The 25,313-nt window shown below is 32.7% G+C and overlaps 2 protein-coding genes across 2 annotated transcripts in view; one reads left to right on the top strand and one right to left on the bottom strand.

The window, feature by feature from the left end:
* LOC126887875 (formylglycine-generating enzyme-like) overlaps window positions 1–25,313 on the bottom strand; it is a 76,874-nt gene that overhangs the window by 18,283 nt on the left and 33,278 nt on the right. The gene's annotated exons all lie outside the window — the stretch shown is intronic.
* LOC126887874 (traB domain-containing protein) overlaps window positions 1–25,313 on the top strand; it is a 37,630-nt gene that overhangs the window by 8,548 nt on the left and 3,769 nt on the right. The window contains exons 2-5 of the mRNA XM_050655770.1: window positions 4,315–4,562; window positions 7,350–7,601; window positions 8,640–8,779; window positions 11,546–11,712. Coding sequence (XP_050511727.1) covers window positions 4,315–4,562; window positions 7,350–7,601; window positions 8,640–8,779; window positions 11,546–11,712 — 807 coding nt within the window. The remainder of the gene's footprint in view (window positions 1–4,314; window positions 4,563–7,349; window positions 7,602–8,639; window positions 8,780–11,545; window positions 11,713–25,313) is intronic.

Below are 25,313 nucleotides of genomic sequence, written 5' to 3'. Positions count from 1 at the left end.
AAGTTACGAATATTTATAAAAACTCAATATTTATGATTTATTTTGCAATTTTCTAAGCAACCAATAAGGTTGGACATATTCAGCGAATGCCATATTGAAGTTTTTTATACGATTTATGAGTTTCTTACTCTCAAATTTGTTTAAAGTGCCTAACTTTTTGGTAATAGACGAAAAAAGCGATAATTTACCGTTTTTCGATCTTCATTTGTTTATAACTATGTATATCATCAAAATCGGCTGCAGGAAACATATAGGTTAATAATATAGATGTCCGAACTACTCAAAAAATTTGGTTTCGGCCTGGAGGGGGATGTGTCACGAGAAAAACCTTATTTCTCTGGACTATTAGTTATAGCAAAGTCTAACAGATCAGAAATTTTGTTGTTATCAGTGGGCCAGTATGTGGGGGTACCAGTTGTTAGGTATTTCAGGTTATTATCTTGTATGATCTTTAATAGATTTCTGCCTTTTGGAGATATCAGTCTTGCTCCCCAGGTTGTATGTTTTGCATTCCAGTCCCCTGCCACTAGGAAATGTGAGCCAAGTTGTTCAAAAAACTCTCTGTATTCCTCCAGATTGATGGTGTGGCGTGGTGGGCTGTACATAGAAGCTATTGTTAATGGAAAGGTGAGCGCATGTACTTTTATGATAGTACTCTGAATTTTGTTGGTGATATATGGAGCAAGTTCGTAGTGTCTTATAGCTGTACGAATTATTACAACTGAACCAGCATGGGCTGTTCCATCTGGATGGTTTGCGTAATAGACAGAGTAGTGTGGAATTTTTATAAAAGACCTCTCAGTTGTGTGACTCTCGGATATAAGCAAGATGTCTATTTTGTTTAATTTTAGAAATAGTATAATTTCTTGCACATGGTTTGTTAGACCATTTGCGTTCCACTCTGCTATTCTAAGTGAGTTAGCCATTACGACGTTCTATTTATCACTGTTGTAAGCATGCTTAGTATCATGCTGTTTTGGTTTATCAATTGTGCAAACATATTTTTAAATTCGTGGAGGAATTCTGTAAGTTTATTTGAAAGGTCTGAATTATTGTTGTTGTCTTGTGAAGAAGTATTAGTTGCTGCAACTTGAGCATATGTTACGTGTGATTGGTGTATGTGGTGAGCATTAGTGTTATTATTATTTAGGCTTGCAACTCTAGGTATAGGAATGCTGCTTGTTATATTTTTGTTTTTCGAATTTACTAGGTCTTTATATATAGCACATCCTTTATAGTTTGCTGGATGATTGCCATTACATAAGGCACATGTTGCTGGTGTGTCGCGTGCTTTTTTGCAGGTTTTTGTGTCATGTGATCCACCGCATTTAACACAGGCGAATGGCCTCAGGCAGTAACTTTTTGAGTGCCCGTATTTTTTGACACCTTGTGCATTGTACTATTGTATTTTTTATTCTAGGTGGTTCTACTGTTATTATGCAGTTTCGTAGGACTTGCAGGTTAAATATGTTTTTGTTGTTTTCATTTGGCTCTATATCGACAAAGAATAAGGGAAATGGTTCTTTGGTAACTCTATGTCTAACATTAATTATGTTGCGAACTTTAAAACTCTTATTATTTAATTCATGCGAGATATCTCCTGTGGGTATTGAATGGTGTAATCATCTTATGACAACTCTATAAGCCCTCTCTTGTTTCGGTTGGTAAGTGTGATGTACAATGTTTTCTTTTCTAAGGTGCTGTATGAGTGTCTTGTAGGTGTCGTGAGTTTGTAGGGTTAATTTTTACTGTATTATTTGAAATGGTTTTGGTGTAATAGGTTTCTGCCGCAGTTGCAGTTGAAAGGTTTGCTATCATAGCACTATAGTCAGTAACTCCATAAATATAGATTGGTGGCGGTGAGGGATCTTTTTTGGTGATATTTGTGTTTTGTGTATTTGATAAATTGTCTGTTTGTTCATCTAGATTTTCTTTTGAGAGGGAATCAAATCTGTTTTGTGTTTGGATTTGGTTGGTAATTTCTGAAGTTGTTTGTCTTTTCACCCTTTTTCTCTTATTGCCAACTTCTTGCCAAGGATGTTTATTTTCGTTTTCTGTTTCGTTAAGTTCTATGTCGCTATCGCTATCCGTGTAGTTATTGGTGTTTTGTGATGATGAGAGTGAGCATTGAGGGTTTGTGGATAATGTTGTGTATTGTGACTGAATAGGGTTTTGAGTGTTTTGAATATTTTGTGCAGTTGATTGACTAGGAAATTGTACTTGGTTTGGTATAGCTATTTGGGTTGGAATAGGTATTTGGTTTAGGCATGACATTTGATTTGTTATCTGGTTAGATGGTGTTTGATTAAAATACAAAAATGGTACTTGCGGTTTTACTGCCGTTTGGTTTGACTGGTTCTGGTTATTTATTGTTGGGACATCCTGTTTAGCAGCGGTGCTTAAAAGGTCGATCGCCAAAGTTTTTGAAGTCAATCGCGATTCACGGAAAAAATACAAATGGAAAAGATATTATGTCTGCTATCAAAGAAGTCCGGTTGTCACATCCAATGGTTACTAGACGTATCGAAATCATGGGCAAATATTTGGAAAGCTTGGAAATTTGGAAAGTTAAAATTGATAAATATTATGAAGTGTATACACTTTTCTTTGCAATTTGACGAATCAACCGATATGGCTGATACCGCCCAGTTGTGTATTTTCATTCGGATGGTATTTTCTGATATGTTGGCTAAAGAAGATATGTTAACAATGCTGCATCTGAAAGAAAAACTCGCGGAAAAAATACAAATTTTGTTTGAAATTTACAATGATTATAACCAATACGAGCTACTGATCTACAAACTAGTGTGTATTACAACAGATGTTGCACCCTCCATGACTGGCACTAACAATGGATGTGTTGCTTTATGTCGAGCTGACGATGACTCTCTATGGTTTTTTTTTATTTCATTGCATCATTCACCAGCAAGTTTTGTGTTCCAAAATTTTAAATATGGACGACGCCATGAACATGGCAACAAAAATTGAGAATTCAATCAGAGCGCAAAGACGTCTTTTTAAAGAGCAATTAGAAGCTAGCGACACTGTGGGACACATTTATTTACTTTTGCATAAAGATGATAGGTGGTTAAGCCGCTGAAAATTTTTTGATAGGTTCCAGGAGTTACTTTTAAAAATAATTTATTTTCTAGAAGAACGAGGGGACGACATTCATCTACTTAAAAACGAAAAATGGTGATCTGACTTTCGTATCAGATATAACAAATAATTTGAACCTCCTTAATTTGGAACTACTTTAGGGTAAAAATAAAACAATTACCGACATTATGAACGCAGTCCATTCGCAGTGATGAGAAGAGAAAGGATTTAAACAACTTTATATGGTTAAAAAAAGTGTAACCACCCATTTGAATTTTGTTTATTCTGAGACGAAGCTGCAATAAGTTCACATCGAGTTTAAAAGACGCTTTGCTGATTTTAAAAAAGTGACAGATATTGTAACATTCATGTCTAAACCATTTTCTTATAAAGAGATATAAAAAATTGCTACCGAAATATCCGTTACTTTTAATATGGAGATCATTTCTGTCCAGAATGAGGTACTGAAAATAATTCCCGATATATACATACATCTTAAATCCAGAGCGACCGATACGAAATTTTGGTCTATCATATCGTCTGACAAATATCCGTTTTTGAGACAAGTAGCTCTGCAGCTCACAGCATTCATTGGATCACCGTACTTTTGTGAGTGTGAATTTTCCCAAATAAATGTAGTGAAATCAATGAAAGTTAGTGAAGGTAGACTAACCGGCGAAAATCTCTCATCACTTGCGTCTGGCCCTCGGTAATTACGTGAAATCATATGAAAAACTTGTGGATGATATGTAGTGCTATGCATCAACATCCAAATTAATTACAATTCTCTGTAGTTACATCTTTTTATCAAATAGAAGTGTGCAATAAAGTTTTGTGTTTTCAAAATTGTTTTTTTTTTATTAGCAGTCGATCTCTGGACGCTTGCAGTTTATGTGGTAGATCCCACGCAGTATAAGTCTGAGCACCACTGCTGTATAGTATTCATTTGTTGATAAATTGGTTGGCCATTATTATCAAATCCTAATAAATTCCCCGAAGGGAACATATTTCTTTTGTTTGTTTCACTAATCACTTAGTTTTTGTTACTTTTCACTTTAACAATTTTTTGATGCTGATAGGATAATGACTAGTTAATTAGGTAGTTTTACGATAAGGAAGTTCTCTAGCGCTTTGAATGACGGTACATGTTCACGCTTCGAGAATCACATTGCTACTCATAGTTTGCACATGTATTTACAATCAGTTATCTTTTAGAATTAACTGAGAGCACCATAAAAATCGATCCAGATTCTGAAAACGGTTCTGGATCTGACAAAAGTGACCCAATGGAAATAGTAAGTATAGGCGATGCTGAATCTTCTTCCAGCAATAAGTCTGATGATGATTTCGATAACAATTTACCAAAAACTGTTACCCTTTTGAAACACGAAAAGACTGGAGCTAAGGTTTATCTTATTGGTACAGCACATTTTAGTAAAGAATCACAAGAGGATGTAGCAAAAGTAAGTGATATTTTTATTCAGCCGATATATCTATATAGTCCAGAAAGCCACTGCGCATCCGCTAGGAAAAATATTCTAATTCGGATTTTTTGCACAATCTTACTCAAAAAGGACTCCTTTTAACAAATTTGCATGTTGCCAGGACCAAAAGGTGGCCAAAAAAATTTTAAATGTTTTTTTTTTGTTTTTTTCCTAAAATGATTTTTTTTGCATGGAAAAAAGTTTTTTTAGGTTTTTTGGATCATTCCAAACAGAAAAGGTCTTTAGTGACTTTTCACTAAAAATGATAGTTTTTGACACATAGGCGATTAAAAATTTAAAAATTGCGAAATCGGCCATTTTTAACCCTCAAAAACTATGTGAAAAACTGAAAATTTGAATGTTGCCAAGGTAGGTAGATATTCTTTAAACATCGATTGATGAAATCCCGAAGAGTTTTTTGCAATACAATATTCAAAACTCCTTTGTTTTTTAATTGCCAATCAAGCGTGCGCGACACTATTTTCCACCGACAGTATGGTGCAAATGAAAGGAATAAATTCGTTATTTCGTAAACCGGCGACTTTAAGGAAAAATCCCGAAACACGTCGATTTTCAACGAAACCATTTCGTTTATAAATTCGCAAAAGTGTGTGTGTGTTATTGCGTTGCAGCTCCAGCAATACACAGATCAGATTTATCGATGGATTCTTATGTAGCTTTTCTTCTGAATCCAAATCTGAAAACGGCATTTCTATATTTCTAACCGTTTTCGAGACAATCGACCTCAAAGTCTAAAATGTGACGCCACATTCGTTTTATTTTCTGCCGACACACTACACGTCCAGCTGAAATCGTTGCTATTAAGTAGGCTAGTTTTTAAATTTCGATTTGTTAAGCAAAGCATAGGTTATTTACATTTGAGTTTGACACTTCGTGAATGTCAAACTAAATTTTAAATTAAGTATTGATAAAACATCAATTACATTTGATAGTGAATTTAATTATTATATAAAATAAATAAGATGTTCAAAAATACAATTTGAGTATATTTTAAAAGCAATAATTTATTAACAGCTTTAAAAAGGTTTATACGAGTATACGGCCTCTCCTTTATGATAAAGGGACTGTTCCTTTCGCTATAAAATTAAAATATAGTCGATTCGCTAAACTCGACACAACTGGCTAGTGATTTTAGTAGGTAATTTTTTGTTTTTTGCGAATTACTAATTGCCTAGTAATTATTAACTAATTAGTAATCATTTTTTTTGCCAAATTGGCAAAATTATTGACTAAATCACTAGCCAGTTGTGTCTGAGTTTAGCGAACCGACAGTATATGAAATAATATTGTTTGGTATAAAAAATTATGGTCTGATATGTGCAATTACATCCTTCTAACGGAAAAAAAATTCTCAAATTATGGATACCAACAACATTTTCATTTATAACTCTTTTATTTTTAATTTGACGAAGAAAAGTTATTCTTCATAAAAAGCTAAAAGCTCTTCATGTTCTAAGATTTATGATGCAACCATCATATATAAAATTTTATTAATTTTATACGAGGTATATAAAAAATATGAATTTCGATCAAAAGTAAACTACCTTTATAGTTTATAACATTTAAATTAGAATGATATAATTGCACATTAAAACATAATTATTAATTCTAAACTACTTTTCATAATAGCAATTTTCCATATTATGAAATAAAATACGTAAATAAACAAAGTTTTCGTTATGATAATGCTCGCATTTTCAGCTTGTTATTTTTAAATTATGATATTATGGCATATATGGTATACTAGTGACGTCATCCGGCTGGGCGTGATGACGTAATCGATGATTTTTTTAAATGAGAATAGGGGTCGTGTGGTAGCTCATTTGAAAGGTTCTTCAATTATCATAATTATTTATACAGGGTGTCCTTCTACTTCTTTTTTGTCAAATAATTTAATTTAATAAACAATTTTTGAACACCCTGTATAAATAATTATGTAAATGTTTATATTACTGAATAGAGAATTGAAGAACCTTTCAAATGAGCTAGCACACGAGCCCTATTCTCATTTAAAAAAATCATCGATTACGTCATCACGTCCAGATGGATGACATCACTAGTATATACTATATATGCCACAATATCATAACTTAAAAATAAAAATCGACCTGTTTCGGGATTTTTCCTTAAAGTCGCCCGTTTACGAAATAACGAATTTATTCCTTTCATTTGCACCATACTGTCGGTGGAGAATAGTGTCGCGCACGCTTGATTAGCAATTAAAAAACAAAGGAGTTTTGAATATTGTATTGCAAAAAACTCTTCGGGATTTCATCAATCGATGTTTAAAGAATATCTACCTACTTTGGAAACATTCAAATTTTCAGTTTTTCACATAGTTTTTGAGGGTTAAAAATGTCCGATTTCGCAATTTTTCAATTTTTAATCGCTTATATGTCAAAAACTATCATTTTTAGAGAAAAGTCACTAAAGACCTTTTCTGTTTGGAATGATCCAAAAAACCTAAAAAACTTTTTTCCATGCAAAAAAAAATAATTTTAGGAAAAAACAAAAAAAAAACGTTTAACAAATTTTTGACCACCTTTTGGTCCTGGCAACATGCAAATTTGTTAAAAGGAGTCCTTTTTGAGTAAGATTGTACAAAAAATCCGAATCAGAATATTTTTCCTAGCGGATGCGCAGTGTGGCTTTCTGGACTAATAAAGTTTAATAGTTGGTTGTTTTTTTTTGCTTATAAAATTTATACGAGAGTTATCAGATGATTTTAACTTGTTTTTCTTTTAGGTTATAACAAATGTTCTTCCACATATAGTTGTACTAGAATTATGTAGTTCGAGGACAAATATTTTATCTTTAGATGAGGAGACTGTCTTGGAAGAGGCCAAAAATATCGATATGCAGAAAATTATATCTACAATTAGGACTAATGGAGCGTACAACGGTTTGATGTATTTACTATTATTAAATTTGAGTGCGAACCTTACAAAGGAAATCGGAATGGCTCCCGGTGGCGAATTCAGAGTTGCTTATAAGGAGGTAAGATATAGATATCATAAACTAAGTAGATGTTATTCTCAACCTTTTTCCTTTTGAATTTCTTGAATATCAAAATAATTTTATGAAAACACCTCAAACGTAAAGACAATGATAAGAATCAGCTGGAAAAGCGACCAACATAAAGGTCCTAACGAAACTGAATAACCATACAGAACTAGTCTGTATTATTAAGATTAGAAACACAGCTTACATCAGTCATATTATGAGCCACACTAAGTATGAACAGCTGCAACTAATCTTGAGGGAATAATAGGTGTCTTTGTGAGCCTTGGCATACCTCAAAACATTCTTCCATCCCTCCCTGTTGATTGCCTGTCATCTCCATGCTCTTAGTTCAATCCTCCGTAAATCTCCCAGCACATAGTCCAGATATATGAGTTTACGTCATTTAGACAGTTTATTTTATTGATGGTTTTCATAATATCACATCACCAAAAGGTTATAGAGTTCAAGACCTTAAGTTAGAGTTCTTCATAGACCCTGTTCATTAACTTCACCATATATGGTTCTCAAAACGTTTCTTTCAAATATTCATAGTAACTCCTCATCTCGCTTTGTCATTTAATTACCTATGTTTCTGATCCATAAGTGAGCACTGGATATTATTGTTTTCTAAAGTTTGCACTTTGTTGCTTTTCTTTCTGTTGATATTCTTTTATTTCTTTGGATGTGTTTTTTTTTTCAGTCCAACAGTGCTCTTATGTAGCGGTATTCTTCTACCGTAGCTTTGTGACATATCTCAGGAATGGGTCAGTTTTTTGTGAAATGTTATTCAAAATCTGATCTAAAGCATGCCACACTGTTTGTAAGCTGTTATCACTGTCGGAGGATTTTTTAATAAAAGTGGATTTGATTTTTTACTTGAATTATCAAGTAAAATTGATAAGTTTTAGTAGAACTACTTTTAATAAAATTACTGTTAATAAAATAAAACCATGAAAATTTTTTTGCAAAATATAACTACTAAATTGTATGTTTGGCATTGTATAATAAAGAAATATTCTTTTTGTTTTGTAGGCCTCAAAGATTCCTCACTGTAGAATACATTTAGGGGATCGGCCGATAAATATTACTCTTCAAAGAGCCTTAGCAAGGCTTACCTGGTTCCAAACTATAAAACTGGCGTGGCATCTACTCACATCAAAAGATCCTGTTAGGTGAGTTAATATTTAGATTAATAAACCACGGCAAATCGTGTAAGACTAATTGGAAATATATTTCTGTTGATTACTTTAGAAAACACACTGTTGTACAACAAAAACCGAACTTTTTGGTGATTTTTAACAAAAACGCTATTATAACGGTTTAACTTTTGCAGTAAGGTATTTGTATTATTGAATTATGTTAAAAGCATTTTCCCCTTTGACTGACATCTATACTGTACATAAATATAAGGCTTTTAGGCATACTGCTACTGGACGGTATAATTCTTTTCTACCTATGAATTCTCCAGAATATTATGATTATTTTTCTGACCAGTTGGATGAAAATATTAAAGAAAAAATTCTGTATCATTAGAATTTCAAATCTCAAAAACACTTCTTCACAAAAAACTTTGACAATGAAAAATTTGGGAAATTTAGAGCATTGATTGTTGAACATCCCCTCTGTGTACCAGATTTAATTACTTGTGTCTTTTTGTAGTCATAAATCTTTTAAAATTCATGACTGAAAAGGTTGTCAGGAAAATGGAGGATGGTATTATGTGGATATTTTGAAGACTTCCCTGAATTGGGCTTTATGTAGGCAATATGTTTATTGCTGAAACGTTGGAGAATGTGTCTAAAGGTGAAGTACAGTAGAACCCCGATTATCCGTGCTCCTTGGGACCGGACGTGGCACGGATAATTGAAAAGCACGGATAATCCGAACATTTATTTCTCATATATGATACAATATGTACACACATACATATTTGTACATATGTGCCTACTTCTTTTTCTGGTGCCATATTAGGTCCCCTAACGGTGGCAATAACATTGGCGAGTTACTCACTGTCTTCAGCTAATCGGAATAGTTATTTAACACTGTGTATTCCTATCCAATCGCGAATGTTCTTGAACCATGACATCTGATTCCTTACAATTCCTCTGCAGCCCCCGATTTTACCTTTCAAGATAAGCAGAAGAATTTTATATCATTTGCTTGCCAATCAATGCCAACTTCATAGATTCGTGATAATAATGCGAAAACGTTCACCTTTCCACTTCTGTATAAAATCTCTGCCTGTTCAATCGATCGTTAAAACATTTCTCTTGCGTTTACAACTAGTTATTACCATTTTAAATATCAACACGTGTTAAGAATATAGCAGAGTAGTGACTCTAGCTTTCAACTAAATCTCACAAATTCGGCGTAACTTATAGAGTTTGTGTTGACTGTCGATTAACGGTGAGGCTATTTCGAAAAAAACATAGGACGGATAATCCGCAGCCCGGATAATCCGCACATGGATAATCGGGGTTCTACTGTAAATTGAAAAATAAATGCGCTTTAAATAAAAAAAGACTTAATTTTTGGACACTAGATCAAAACTTTTCACATTATCCTCGTACTCAACTAAACTGTTTTGGATGTATGTCTCTTTTAGTTTTGTGTTTCTTGGAATATATAAATACAAAAATCATAAAGCAGTCGAGTTATAGTGATGGACATGACAATGTGTTGGAATCATAGACATAATAAAAGGGTAGACCAGGCAAGGTATGGGCCGCCCTGTGCATCGAGGTGTAACGCCAATTTCAATGGACAATATTCACTTTGACTGGTCTAGCCATCTATGTCTCTCACATACACGGAATCGCTTTGTAAAAAGAGATAGACAGACCACCGACTGACTGCCCGCCTATGTCTTGTCTATCCTTAATATGTCTATGGTTGGATTGCCACAATACAACATTGGAGCATTTATAAAGGTAGGCAACTAAGAGCAAGACCACAGATGAGCTGGGTAGATGACATTAAAAAAGTAGCTGGAACAAATTAGAAGTATTTTGATAGAAATCGATGGCAGGAGTTAGGGGAGGCCTATGTACAAACATGGACAGTAGAAGCTTAAGAAGAAGATGATGACAATGTGTGGAAATATCAGTTGCGCCCAGGAGTTTTATAATGTTAGTTTAAAGAAAAATTGGAACTCGGGCAACACTGCATTGAGGAACTGTAAGTTTACATTACTCAGCAATAAAAATACATTATAATATGTACTGTTAAATATTTTCCAATAATATTAACCATTCATTATCACATGTTTAGTTTAGTTTCCATATAAAACTATGTAGTAAATGATATCCATGCCAATTAAATGTTAGGGGACAGACGACGCCACTTCTTCTAACTAAAGATCTATCTTGTAGTGATGTTGGCCACCACATTGACCTATCTTATTCACAGCATTTACAGCAGCTCGAAATAGATCAGTTGACTTTAGACCAGTGCACTTCCTAAGATTGGTCCGCAGGTTATACATCTACGTCCAGGGCCTCTCTTAAGATTGCCGTCTCAGTATTGCCTGTAGCATCAACTGTAGAAGTCGGTATTTACTGTTACGCATAATGTGGCCAATGTATTCCAATTTTCTGTTCTTCATGATGTTAACAATTTCTTTACTTTTCTTAGCCTCTGGAGAATAGTTATGTTAGGTGTGTGGTGTATATATGAGACCTTTAGCATACGTCAGTAGCGCCACATTTCAAATGTCTCTACTCCATAGAGGAGGACACTAAACAACTGAGACGACGCCACAGTAACAACTATTAGCAAATTAATTCTATTTTCTTTTTCTTATCAAGTGTTCTATTCGTACCCGACTACTTTCGTACTTTATTATTTCCATATTTTCTTCACATTTCATATTGTTTCTTGGAATATATCAATATTTAAATATGTTAACCAATATTTTACTAATTTGTGCACTATTTTAGTGTAGAAGAAATTGAAAAATGTAAAGAAAAAGACATGTTAGAGCAATTATTAACAGATTTGTCGGGAGAATACCCGGCATTTAGGGAAGTTTTTCTTGATGAGAGGGACATTTTTCTAACAAATTCTCTACAACAGGCAGCTGAATCAAGAAAGTCACCGGCAGATAGTAAGTTTTGCTTTTTTTTTATGTCATACAGTTTATCTCAAACCCTTTTTTCAGTGCGTCGTTAATTTTAACGTCACATAGGATTTAGTCGTCGCTGGGCCATCGAGGTGTAAACATCGTTAAAGCGCTCCGAAAAACCGGTGATTAAGAATTCTAATTATCTTATCAACAACAATAAAAAAAACCCATTAGCGATAAGTGAGGAAAACAAAACAATATGTTCCCTTCCGGGAATCTTATTGGGTTCAGAAATGGACAACCAGTTTATCAACAACAAAACATACAGAGTGATCCAATAAATCTACAAATGACACAAGCAACCAATAACCAACTACAGTGGCAGCCAACAATGATGAACCAACCAGAAAATTCAATGAACATGAATATGCCAACTATGCAACAACAGTATCATACAACTCCTATACAGACAGTAAATACAAACTATTACTCTCAACCAGTTCAGCAGTAAATACCGACATCAAGTAAAAATAGTGCAAATATCGAAGACAGAGAAACTCACTATATGACATCAACCAGCGAAGATGAAGAAGAAAATCAGACAAACAGTAAAAACGCATGGCAAGTCATGGGAAGCAATAAAAGGAAGAAAATACATAACAACAAACAAAATCCAAGCGAAATTGAAACAGGTAACCGATTCCAACCGCTGTCGAAAGAAACAGAAGAAAATACTGGAAACGCAGAAACCAACAAAATACCGAAACCTCCACCAATATTTGTACACGTGGTACAGGATTTCAACGAGATGACAAAGCAATTAGAGGAAATAGCGAAAGAAGAAGAATACCAGACAAACAGTTTAATAAACAACGTTGTCAAAATAAATTGTGAAACACCAGAAATATACCGAAAATTGGTTAAGGAGTTAAAGGAAAAAAATATATACCATCACACGTACCAACTAAAAGAAGAACGAGCCTTCAGAATTGTGATCAGATACTTACATCACTCAACCAATACTGATGACATAAAAAGTGAACTATCTCAGTTAGGGCACAAAGTGAGAAACATAGGCAATGTGAAACAACAAAAAACCAAATAACCACTTAATCTCTTCTTTGTAGATTTAGAACCCGCTCAAAACAATAAAGATGTCTATAATATAACAGGCCTACAGAACAGAGTAGTACTCATAGAACCTCCACGAATTCAAAAAAAAAACAGTATAATACAGTGCACGAGATGCCAACAATATGATACGGATAAGTGTGCTGCATAAAAACGCCTTATAATCCACTTATACAAATTAAATGAAACGTTATGGTGTATTTCTTTAAGTTTACATTAATAGAAATAAAATCCACAAGGAAAAGAATACATTTTTCGTGTAGTTGGCTGTGTACCATCAATAACAAAAATTGGAAAAAAATCCTTTGTAAAAAGTATAAAATTTTTATTAAAAATCTCTTTAAGGGCTACATCACACACCGTTTTCAATTTTATTAAAAATCATCATCAGTGTTAAAACAGGTTCTATGCCAGCTGAGCCACCAAAGAAATATTAGGGTAAAAACCCTTTAAATATTATATATTTGCATTGAAGGTGCATACTTAATTAAAACTGCATAGGATGGATATAGATGAAACATAAGGGCATTATTCTGTTTCATCTATATCCATCCTATGGAGTTTTAATTAAGTATGCACCTTTAATGCAACTATATAATATATATATATAGGGTTTTTACCCTAGTATTTCTTTGGTGGCTCAGCTGGCATCCAACCTGTTTTAACACTGATGATGATTTTTAATAAAATCGAAAACTTTCTGTGATGTAGCCTTTAAAGGGATTTTTAATAAAATTTTTATACCTTTTACAAAGGATTTTTTCCAATTTTTATTAATAGAAATATTCAAATAACATTTATACGCATACACAGTACGTAAATCGTACAGCTGGACATAGGGAATGTATATTGAAAGAATTGTGGCAACTGCGCTAACCTGTGTTAGTTGAAGCTCCTGTTCGAGTAGGCTACCTACGAGTTTTTGGTGCAATAGAGCTGTTAGAACGAATAGAATGAGTGAGTTTTGAAGCAAGGCTGTCCCATAAACAAATCAAAAACAAAGTTTATGATTAATGAGTTAATAATTTTACTTTAATTTTTAAAATATTTTTTATTTAAAAACTAATTTCAAAATTAACATTCTCTTAGGCCAAAAATATTTAGCTACTACATTGTCATATTTTGATGTTTATTTGTGTCAATCGAAATGAGTTGTTTAGGAATGACAAAAAGACTTATATTAAAAGCAAAAAATATTAATTTAGATATTATCATTGCATGGATCCCAGGGCATTCCGGAGTATTAGGAAATATTAAAGCTGATTCACTTGCTAATGTAGGTCGTTGTCTCAATTGTCCAGTAAACATAAAGGTGGAGAAAGATGACTATTTTCCCTTTTTAAAAAAAATGTACTGGAATGAATTTAAAAAAGAGTGGAAGGAATATTTTAAATATAAAGGTTAAAAAGGGTTCAAGGCAGGTTTTGTTTATATTCGATTCAGAGTTGGACTACCATCTCCATATAGCAACTATTTCAGCATCCTTATGCATCATCAGTGAAGTTTATGCAGTCACAACTCTGAAGGGAATATAAACATTCTGCCTCTTTTAAGGCAAACCATCGCGATGCAATGAACCCACCTTTTGAGACGCAATCCAGCGACATCTCTCGTATTACGAGGAAAACAACGACGACGAAAAGCCCCAGATACAAAGTTTACTACTTTTTAAACAATTAGAATAATATAAAGGTATTTGGTATCAACAGCTACAACCAGTTTTCAAAAATAGTCCTTGGTATCTCAATGTTCCTTACATAGATAGAAGACATATAACAACTATTATCAGAATGCGTACAGGTCACTGTTTGGTTCCAAATCACCTATTTAAAATGGGGATAGTAGAACATCCTTATTGTGAATGTGGTCAATTAGCAGATTTACAACATGTGATTCTTGAATGCCCTATTAATACTGTGCAAAATTTTGATTTATATAATGAATTAGCTAAAAATGGGTGCCCAACACCCATATCCCTTACAACCCTTCTTTATAAACCGCAGTTGGTTCTTATTAAACTTTTAATACATTTTTTGAATATACACAAAATTAAGTTATGAGGAAAGTAAAATATTGAAAATAAATTAATAACATAAATGAATATATTATAAATAATTTGAAAAATATGTCAAAAGTACACGTGAAAATATAATTCGTATAACCGAATAATATAATCGTTTGTTTCTATATAAACATTCTGTAATCACCTGGGTCTTTCACTATACCTATCTGAGGCAACAACATGGGATTGTGTAATGGTCAGGTGTTGCCCTGTATAAGAGAAGTTTGTGCCTTTTTTGTATTTATTCCATGCCAACTCAAAATTGCCTGTAAATAAGATATAGAAGAATAAGATTGTGTAATGATCAGCAGTTACCCCTGAGAGAAAAAAGTTTGTGTCTTGTTATATTTGTCCCATGCCAACTCAAAATTGCCAGTAAACTCAAAAAAAAAAGTAGAAGAATAAGATTGTGTAATGGTCGGCAGTTGCTCCTGAGAGCAAAGTTTGTGTCTTTGTTGAATTTGTCCCATGCCAACTCAAAATTGCCAGTAAACTAAAAAAGAAGTAGAAGAATAAGATTGTGTAATGGTCGGCAGTTGCTCCTGAGAGCAAAGTTTGTGTCTTTGTTGAATTTGTCCCATGCCAACTCAAAATTGCCAGTAAACTAAAAAAGAAGTAGAAGAATAAGATTGTGTAGTAGTCGGCAGTTGCCCTTGAGAGAAAAAAGTTTAATGTCGTTGAAAAAAAAAGTTAAGTTTTTGTATTTGTCCCATGCCAACTCAAAATTTCTCCTAAATCAAAGAAGAAAAAGAAGATTGTGTATTGATAGACAGTTGCCCCCTTAGACAAGGAAAGAGAGATTGTCCCTAGCGTGAAATTTTTTTTATCTTGTCATGTTTGTCCCACACCAACCAAAATTTCTAGTTAACTAAAGAAGAAAAAGATGAAGAAGAAGAAGAAACAAATTGTACAATGTACTAACTCCAAATTGTAAGTGAATAAGGGATTTTTCCCTTGTTCCGAGACGATGAGCTGGCCAAATACCCAAGTAGGTGGAGGCCAATAAACTGAAGAAGAAGAAGAAATGAGTTGTTAATTTTGAGGTTAATGCTCCTTAATTCTAACGACCATATTGGAGATAACAACCAGGAGATAAAAATAAACTATACAGAACTTTGGCCAATTCTAAAAGATAATATAAAAAATGAACACAATCATTATTGGAAGTCAAAAGTACAAATTAAAGGAAAATGATATTCAGAAATACAAGTAACATTTCCAGAAAAACCCTGGTTTCACAAATTCCCTTACATAGATAAAAGGCATTTGACAAATATAATAATAATGAGAACAGGGCATTGTTGCACAAGCTCACATCTATATAGATTAAGGGCCGGTTGTTCGAACGCTAATCAAAAGTGATCATTATCAAATATTTAATTACTGTCACCAACTGTCAATGCCAACTTGGTTTGGGTTGTTGAAAACATAATTATGGAATACAATGATATAATTAGTTAATAAATTATGTTAATAATTGTTATGTTAATTGATTAACTAATCTCATAATTATAATTAATTATGTTTTCAGCAACCCAATCAAAGTTGACATTGACAGTTGGTGACAGTAATTAAATATTTGATAGTGATCATTGTTGATTAGCGTTCGAACAACCGGCCCTAAAAGTAAAAGAACATCCTTACTGTGAATGCGGAAAAATTGAGGATCTAGACCATATTCTTCTACAGTGTCCAATAAGAGTATCCAAGCAGTTTAATCTGAGAACCGAACTTACCAAATTAGTAGTACCAAAGAATTCCAATGTTCAAAATATATTGCAACATCTTACTCATGAACAACTAGAGGCAGTGATTATTCATTTAAATATTAACAAAATGAATTTATGAATTTAAAATTACGTCAGTTACGTCCCCCAATATTCCCCTGGTTACTTGGTAAATCAAGGCAACATTTTTAGGTTTTTATTTCAGTGTTGCAGCATTGCTTATAGCAAGACGAGATGCAATATAATCAAATGTACTGGCAGATGCACAAGTATGCAAGCCAAGAAAGAGAGTAAGAAGAAGAAGAACAACCATATTGTCATCGAGAGAGCTCAGTTGCCACAATTATCTCAATATACACTCACCGGCACGAAAAACGGGCACGCTAAAAAATGGGTCATTTTTGATGGCTCGTGTTTCCTAAACCTGTTGTCCGATTTAAGTGATTTTTTAATATGTTGCCTTGTTCAGCCTTATTCTTTAACAATATCTCTGTAATAATATTGTTGCTAGACAGGAAATTGTCATTGTATACCGGGTGAACCAATCAAACTGTGTTTTTTCTTAAGGGCAGCCAAAGTCCGAAAATTGAATTTTTTAAGTTTTTTGGGTTATGATTGAAATTATTCTCTGAAATCTTCTCTTCCCAACGATATACAGGGTGTTTGGTAAAGAATGAGCCATAGCTTAACCTCAGGTTTCTGAGATTAAAATAGGCCGATTTAAGCTAACTTACCTTAGTACAAAGTTTATAATAACCGAGATACAAAGTGTCAAAGTTAAACTTTTTTTTTATTTATTATTGAATATTTCCTGACAGGTATGAGATAACAACATGAAATTTGGTATGTGGGGGTTTTTTGGGTCGAGAAAACTAAATTCCCTACCAAAAATTATATATTGCCCAGAGGGCGCCACATAGGCCTTTCAGCACTCATTTATTACGTTCAGTTTTTTTAATCCCTCACTCTGTATAATTTTGACATTAAAATTTTTAGTGTCCTATTAGTTTTACTTAAAAAAGGTATACTTCTTTCATCTCCCTAAACTCAACCGCTTTCGAGATAAACGCATTTTAAATCTGCGATACACCATCATTTTTAGCATAATATAGTTACACCCGAAAAATAACTTAAAACCATAAAATTATCCAAAAATGTATCGCAAATTTCTTCAAATGGAATTTGCGATGCAATGACATAAATTTGAGAACTGGCACAATTATAATGGTTTTAAGTTATTTTTCGGGTGGAACTAACATACAATGATATGCTAAAAATGATGGTGTATCGCAGATTTAAAATGCGTTTATCTCGAAAACGGTTGAGTTTAGGGAGATGAAAAAGTATACTTTTTTTAAGTAAAACTAATAGGAGAATAAAAATTTTAATGTCAAAATTATACAGAGTGAGGGATAAAAAAAATTGAGCGTAATAAATTAGTGCTGAAAGGCGTATGTGGCGCCCTCTGGGCAATTTAGTTTTCTCGACCCAAAAACCCCCACATAACAAATTTCATGTTGTTATCTCATACCTGTTAGGAAATATTCAATAATAAATAAAAAAAAAGTTTAACTTTGACACCCTGTATCTCGGTTATTATAAACTTTGTACTAAGGTAAGTTAGCTTAAATCGGCCTATTTTAACCTCAGGAACCTGAGGTTAAGCTATCGCCCATTCTTTACCAAACACCCTGTATATGTAACACATTATAGTATAAAGTATAAACTATCCATGGTTACAAAACTATTTGTTTTCTGAACGTTTGCACTCAACTTACCGTGTACCGGTAGCTTTATAGCCTATTAGAGTGTTTTATGTTTTTGAGATTTCCCGAATACTACGTTTTTAGCTTTTGATGTCAGATATCTCTGGTTCCTTAGATGATAGAAGGTCCAAATTTTTACAGTAATTGTAGATAGATACTATCTAGTCCCGCGTAAATTTTTATTGAAAAATGTAAAATAAAAAATAAAATCTAAACTTTTTTGGGTTTTTTTTGTAAGAGTATTTAAAATTTTTTTAAAATAAATGTTTCTTTCGCTCTTTATTAATAAATAAACTTTACAAAAATCTACGCGGGACTAAACAATACAGGTAGTTTCAAAATAAAACAAAAATTAGGTCTCTAATGCCCGATTTCACCAACGATACCTAAACAGTTGCCTTATTAAGTAATTCTTATCGATAGGAACTTCCTAAGTCAATAATTAAGAACAATAGCGTTTCACAACTAAAAGAACTGCTTATCTAGGAAATTCTTTCCTAGGTATTAATTCGGGTACGTTTGAACTATTTTTGATAAATAAAAAGAAGAATACGATGACATTACCTTACTTTTTCGATTATTTGTCATTATTGTTTGTTTGCCAAGTTGGTTTTATTCAGTTTTGTACTGTTATAGTTATTTTATTTAGTAGTTAGTTATTTGTCAATTAAGTTTGTTAAGTTTTGTATGTTATTTGTATATGTACAGTGAAATGGAGGAAAAGAAAAAAGTTGTAAATTTTACACATGACGAAAAATTAAAGTTAGTTGAATTGTCATTAATGAAATAATTTTAAAATAAATAATATGTTAAAAATTGCTTCTTTCAATATTAAGTTTTTAATGACATACTTTTAGTGATATCATGAATGGATTTTTGAAACACAACACTAGTTTGTTAGGTAGTAGGTAGACTACATAATTTTGTCAATAGACCTGTAAAACACTCCCAAATTATTTTCTATATTTTCCAACACATATTATATTATCAATATAAAAGAAAATACACGATTACAACTAATATACCTAATATTAAAGAATAACAGAAAAATAAAGGTAAGAAGCAAATTATTGACAAACGTCACAAGTACATTAGTCAAAATTGTAAAAATATAACCTGACTGTCAACGATAAGTAATACCTAAAGTTTAAGGAGATCGAAAACGGTATCCTAACGTAAGGTAATGCTTAAGCGGTTTAGGCAATTATTATCGTATGGTGAAATCCGTTTTAGAGTTAGTAAGTACCTAAACCCACTTAGGTAATTCTTAAATATTTAGGTATCGTTGGTGAAATCGGGCATAAGTGCTTTGGTTGCAGAGCTATACGACATAATGTTAACATTGTCGTTAAATGGGACTTTGGGTGCCCGTAAAGTTCGGAACACCCTGTGGAATATCCTAACATTTATAAAATACTAAAATTAAAACCCAACTATAGCCTCAGGTTTCCTTAACATTCTGTTTTTTGATTCATTCGCTTATGTGGGATAATAAAAAAGTTAGGTACTTTAACAACTAGCAATGTACTTCATCAATTAAGGGGTAATTCTGCATGAAAAAATAATGACCGTTTGCTTTATAAACATATGTACGGAAATGCTTCGTTTCCGAGATACGGGGTGTTGAATTTTTTCTTACAAATTGACGATTTATTTATTGCTCTAAAACCGGTTGAGGTATGCAAATGAAATTTTTTAGGTTTTAAGAGAAAGTTATTGCGCATTTTTTTACGTACAATTAAAAATTTTATATTCATCATTGGCGTGCATACGGGTCATACTACCCGGTCATGTTACCCGTATACACGCCAATGGTGAATATAAATTTTTTAATTGTACGTCAAAAAATGCGCAATAACTACCTCTTAAAACCTACCAAATTTCATTTGCATATCTCAACCGGTTTTAGAGCATTAAATAAATCGTCAGTTTGTAAGAAAAAAATCAACAACATGTATCTCGGAAACGAATCATTTGCGGACATAATATGTTTACAAAGCAAACGGTCATTATTTTTTCATGTAGAATTACCCGTTAAAGTTTGTCGCACTTATTTAGAAACACCCTGTATTGATGAAGAACATGGCTAGTTGTTAAAGTACCTAACTTTTTTATCATCCCACATAAGCAAATGAATCAAAAAGCAGAATGTTAAGAAAACCTGTGGCTATAGTTAAAAAAACACAGTTTGATTGGTATACCCGGTATACAATGAAAATTTACCTGTCAACCAACAATATTTACAGCGATATTGTTAAGGAACAAGGCTATAACATTATTAAAAAATCACTTAAATCGGACAACAGGTTTAGGAAATACGAGCCATCAAAAATGACCCATTTTATGGGGTGTCCGTTTTTCGTGCCGGTGAGTGTAATACAATGTATGTATTTATGTATATAAATATGTACCGGGTGTCCCAATAAGAATGGCTCTCGGCCATATATCAGGAACCGTTTATAGTAGAGCTTTGAAATAAAAAATTTTATAACAAAAGTTGCCTCAGGAAAAGCCTGGAAATTATTTTCATAATTGTAGGTCCACCGCTAGAGGGCTTAATTGAATATCAAAAATAAAAAAATCTAAATTTTACAAAATTTTCCTAATGAAGGGGCACTGGAAATTCGATTATTGTATTCTTCATCAAATTCTACGCATATTTGATTTAACAAGTCTAACTCTACCTTTGCAAATAAGAGGTGGGGGTGAGTGGGAACCTTGTTATGAAAAAATGTCTGTAAGTCCGGTTCTGCTAAATAAAATTTTAAAAACTGGGTCTTGTTGAAGACAGATCTTTTTCTTCAATGTAAGCGTGATAATTTTGTACATCCTAGTAAGTAATAAGCCAGCTGGGAGGCGTTATTTAACTTTTTTCAGAAATCTAGTTTTCTTTGGAAAATATTAAATACAAGTATGCATTTTTAATCATCCTTTATAAAATTATATTAAATAAGCAATAGAATAGCGAAAACCGCATGTCGATATCTTTTTTCTATCTCAAGATATCTCGAGAAACGTGTAAATTTAATACATAACTGTTACTATCACCGTTAAACTAAGCTAATGAAAAGTAGTGTGCTGTGGAAAAAAACCAAATAACATTTTCCAGATGTCAACGTATAAAAATATAATTAATTAAAACAACAATATAAAGAGAAACAATACTATTAAAATTAAATATAACACAGAACAAAAAGAACTACTTAGTGACGACCTAAATATTCAAATTGTTGCCCATCATACACTACTCTAGAATACATTATCCAGAGAATACTAAACGCCATTCAAAGCATATCGAGAGCAGAAATTGAGACTGCTGTTCAATCTACTCTTGAAAGAGTAAATGTTGGCAACGAAAATGATGGGCAAAAATTTGAACGTTTATGTCATCACTAAATAGTTGTTTTTATTTCTTTGTAATAGGGCTTTTTAACGCTTCTCATTTGTTTCAAGCCTCTGTCATATGCCGTATAATCCGTGTATAATATTAATATACGAGATATGAACGAAGCTCGAAACAAATGAGAAGCGTTGAAAAGACCTAATATACGTTGACAGCTGGAAAATGTTTCTTTGTTGTTTCCATAGCACACTACTTTTAATGGATTTCGTTTACCGGTGACAGTAACAGTTATGTTTTTAAATTTACACGTTTTGTAAGATATCTCGAGATAGAAAAAAGGTATTAACATGCGGTTTTCGCTATTCTGTTGCTAATTTTATCTAATTTTGTAATATGGTATTAAAAATGCAGGTTTGTATTTAATATTTTCCAAGGAACACTAGATTTCTGAAAAAAATTAAATAACGCGTTCTAGCTGGCATATTACTCAGTAAGTTGGTTCGAAATCATAACTTTTACATTGACGAAAAAGATCTGTCCTCAACAAGACCAAGTTTGCAAAATTTGATTAAGCAGAACCGGACTCACAGCCAGTTTTTCATAACAAGGTTCCCACTCACCCCCACCTCTTATTTCCAAAGGTAGACTTAAACTTGTCAAATCAAATATACGTAGAATTTTATGAAGAATACGACGATTGGATTTCCAGTGCCCCTTCATTAGGAAAATTTTGTAAAATTTAGATTTTTTAATTTTTGATATTCAATTACGCCCTCTAGCGGTGGTCCCACAATTATGAAAATAATTTCCAGGCTTTTCCTGAGGCAACTTTTGTTATAAAATTTTTTATTTGAAAGCTCTACCATAAACGGTTCCTGAGATATGGCCGAGAGCCATTCTTATTGGGACACCCGGTACAATGATGTTCCCTATGTCCAGCCAAACGATTTATGTACTGTATAATAAAATGTGTCTAGTGGCTGTAATTCCAGTGTACTTGGCTAAAAGATTCTAAAAGGAATATACCTACGACTTAAATATTTTGTGTTGTTATCATGTTATTTACGCGGGTGACGTGCAACGGTATTTATACTGTACGATCCATATCGATGGCCTAGAAGCAATACCTCGTAAGTGCATCTGTCAAAATTTGTGGTTTTTAGCAAAAAACTTGTTATCGGCGGCCTAGAAGCAATACCTCGTAAGTACCAAAAAAATCACGCTTTTGGCGCCGCAATACTGACATACTTTTTATATCAATCGCTAGACTGGTAAACTTTATAATATAAACTTACAAAACAAACTTTTACGTTATAATCGACATTAACTACCATAGCAAAACAAACACATACGAGGTATTGCACGCAAAAATATTTAGGGGAGGTATTGGCACATGATGAAAAGTATTGCTTTGCGCCTTTATACTTTTGGTGATTGGTAGAAACGGTTTAAATGAGTACTGCGGCACCAAAAGCGTGATTTTTGAATTTTTGGTACTTACGAGGTATTGCTTCTAGGCCATCGATATTTGATTTCAACTTATAGTCCGTTCTTTAACGGTAAAATATTGCAAAACCTCTAAATTTTAAAGAACCGTTTGGATTGACATGAAATTTGGCATACACATAGCTAACAAGTAAAAGAAAAAAAGTGATATTGTGCCGATATGTGCTTTTGCCCTGGGGGTGGTCTTCACCCCATTTTGGGGGTGAAAAAATATTCGTACAAAGAAAGTCAGGAAATGGATAAACTGGCTAATTTTAAGTAACTTTTGTTCTATAGATTTTTTTCACTAAGTCAATACTTTTCGAGTTATTTGGCAGTAAATATGTTCATTTTTTCAACAAAATAACCACGCTTTTAGACGGTTTTGCGCAAATAACTCAAATAGTAAGTATTTTGTCGAAAAAACATTCTTAGCAAAAATATAGCCTGTAAAAAATTTTAAAAAATGGTGTATATATCACGTCTCTACACCTAGTAGAAGCAGAGTTATTGCTAATGAAAAATAGGTTCATATTCGTCAAATTCCAAATGGAATACTTTAACGTGAAATAACCAAAAATGAAGCACATTTCGGGGAAAACTCATTACAACTTATTTAAAGTGTTTAAAAAAAGCTTCATTTTTGTTTTATAAAAAAAATTTCTAGCATCAAAATTAAACGAGTTCAAACAACGCTCAAAATAAAGTATAAAGTTAGTCCCTTTTGTTTTTGGTAAAAAAATCGAGAAAATCACCCCCTAATTAGTATCTTAAATGAACTTAATCGTTACGACTTCACAAGTTTCTTGACTCGTGTATATATTGTTTATATGATCTGTAAGTTTCATCGGTTCAAAGTCCCTATTATTGAAAGGGCTGTAGTTAAAAGGGGTTGAACGAGTCACTGATTACGAATGTATGCAAATTTGGAAACACCAAATCTTAATCAATTTTTGTCTAACAGAAAAACAAAAAAATACATGATATTCAGAAAAGCAAATCTGACTTTTTTGTTTTTCGAGATTTTTGGTGTCTCTAACAATTTTTAAGATATTTTGAAAAAAAGCATATTTTTCAAAATTTAAATTTTTAAAAATTTTACTTTGAAACCAAATTTTTTCAAAAATAAGCACTTTGAACCGATGAAACTTACAGATCATATTATAAACACAACATAAGTAAAATAATTTGTGGAGCGGTAACGATTAATCTCATTTAAGTTGCTAATTAGAGGGTGGTCTTCCCGATTTTTTTTTTTGCAAAAACAAAAGGGACCAACTTTATTTTGAGCGTAACTTGCTTACATTTAATGCTAGAAACGTTTTGTAAAAACAAAAGCAAAGCTTTTTTTTTAAACACTTTAAAAAAGTTAAAATGGGTTTTCCCCAAAAAGTGCTTAATTTTTTGGATATTTCACGTCGAAATATTCTATTTGAAGTTTGGTGAATATGAATCTATTTTTCATTGGCTATAACTCTGGTTCTACGAGATCCAGAGACCTAACGCGTACACCATTTTTTTTACTTTTTTGTAGGCTATATTTTTGCTAAGAACGTTTTTTTCTACAAAATACTTACTTTTTGAGTTATTTGCGAAAAACCGTCTAAAAATGTGGTTATTTTGTTGAAAAATGAACATATTAGAGAGATTTTGCACCTCTTATTTTGCAATTCCGTTATGGTTATCGTTATACTACGTCTGCGCAGTAGTGAATATATGATCCGTTATCGTTATTAAACATAAGGGATTCCGTAATTTACGAAGGTTTAAAGTAGTGCTTATCGTTATCGTTATAGTAATGGTTAAATTGCTTTGTTGCCAGAATGTAAAAAAATCAGTAAAATTACATTTACATAGATTCTAATTTTGATTACCTATAATATAAAAATATCAAAAACTGTGCAAGTATATGCTTAAAATTACAATAACGTTGTGAAGTGAGGTTATGTTTAAATAACGATGACACGAAAAACCTTCTTGACATTCTGCAAAAACTCTGCTTTTTAACGTTGCCGTAATCGTTATGCTTAATAAAGTTAACCATAGCGGAGTTAAATCAGCGGTTATTTTAAGAGGTGCAAAATCTCTCTAGTCACTCGCAAATAACTCGAAAAGTGTTGACTTAGCGA

This window comes from Diabrotica virgifera, chromosome 7 (genome assembly GCF_917563875.1).
Source record: "Diabrotica virgifera virgifera chromosome 7, PGI_DIABVI_V3a".
Taxonomy (NCBI): domain Eukaryota; kingdom Metazoa; phylum Arthropoda; class Insecta; order Coleoptera; family Chrysomelidae; genus Diabrotica; species Diabrotica virgifera.
This window is presented reverse-complemented; position numbering and strand designations above follow the sequence as displayed.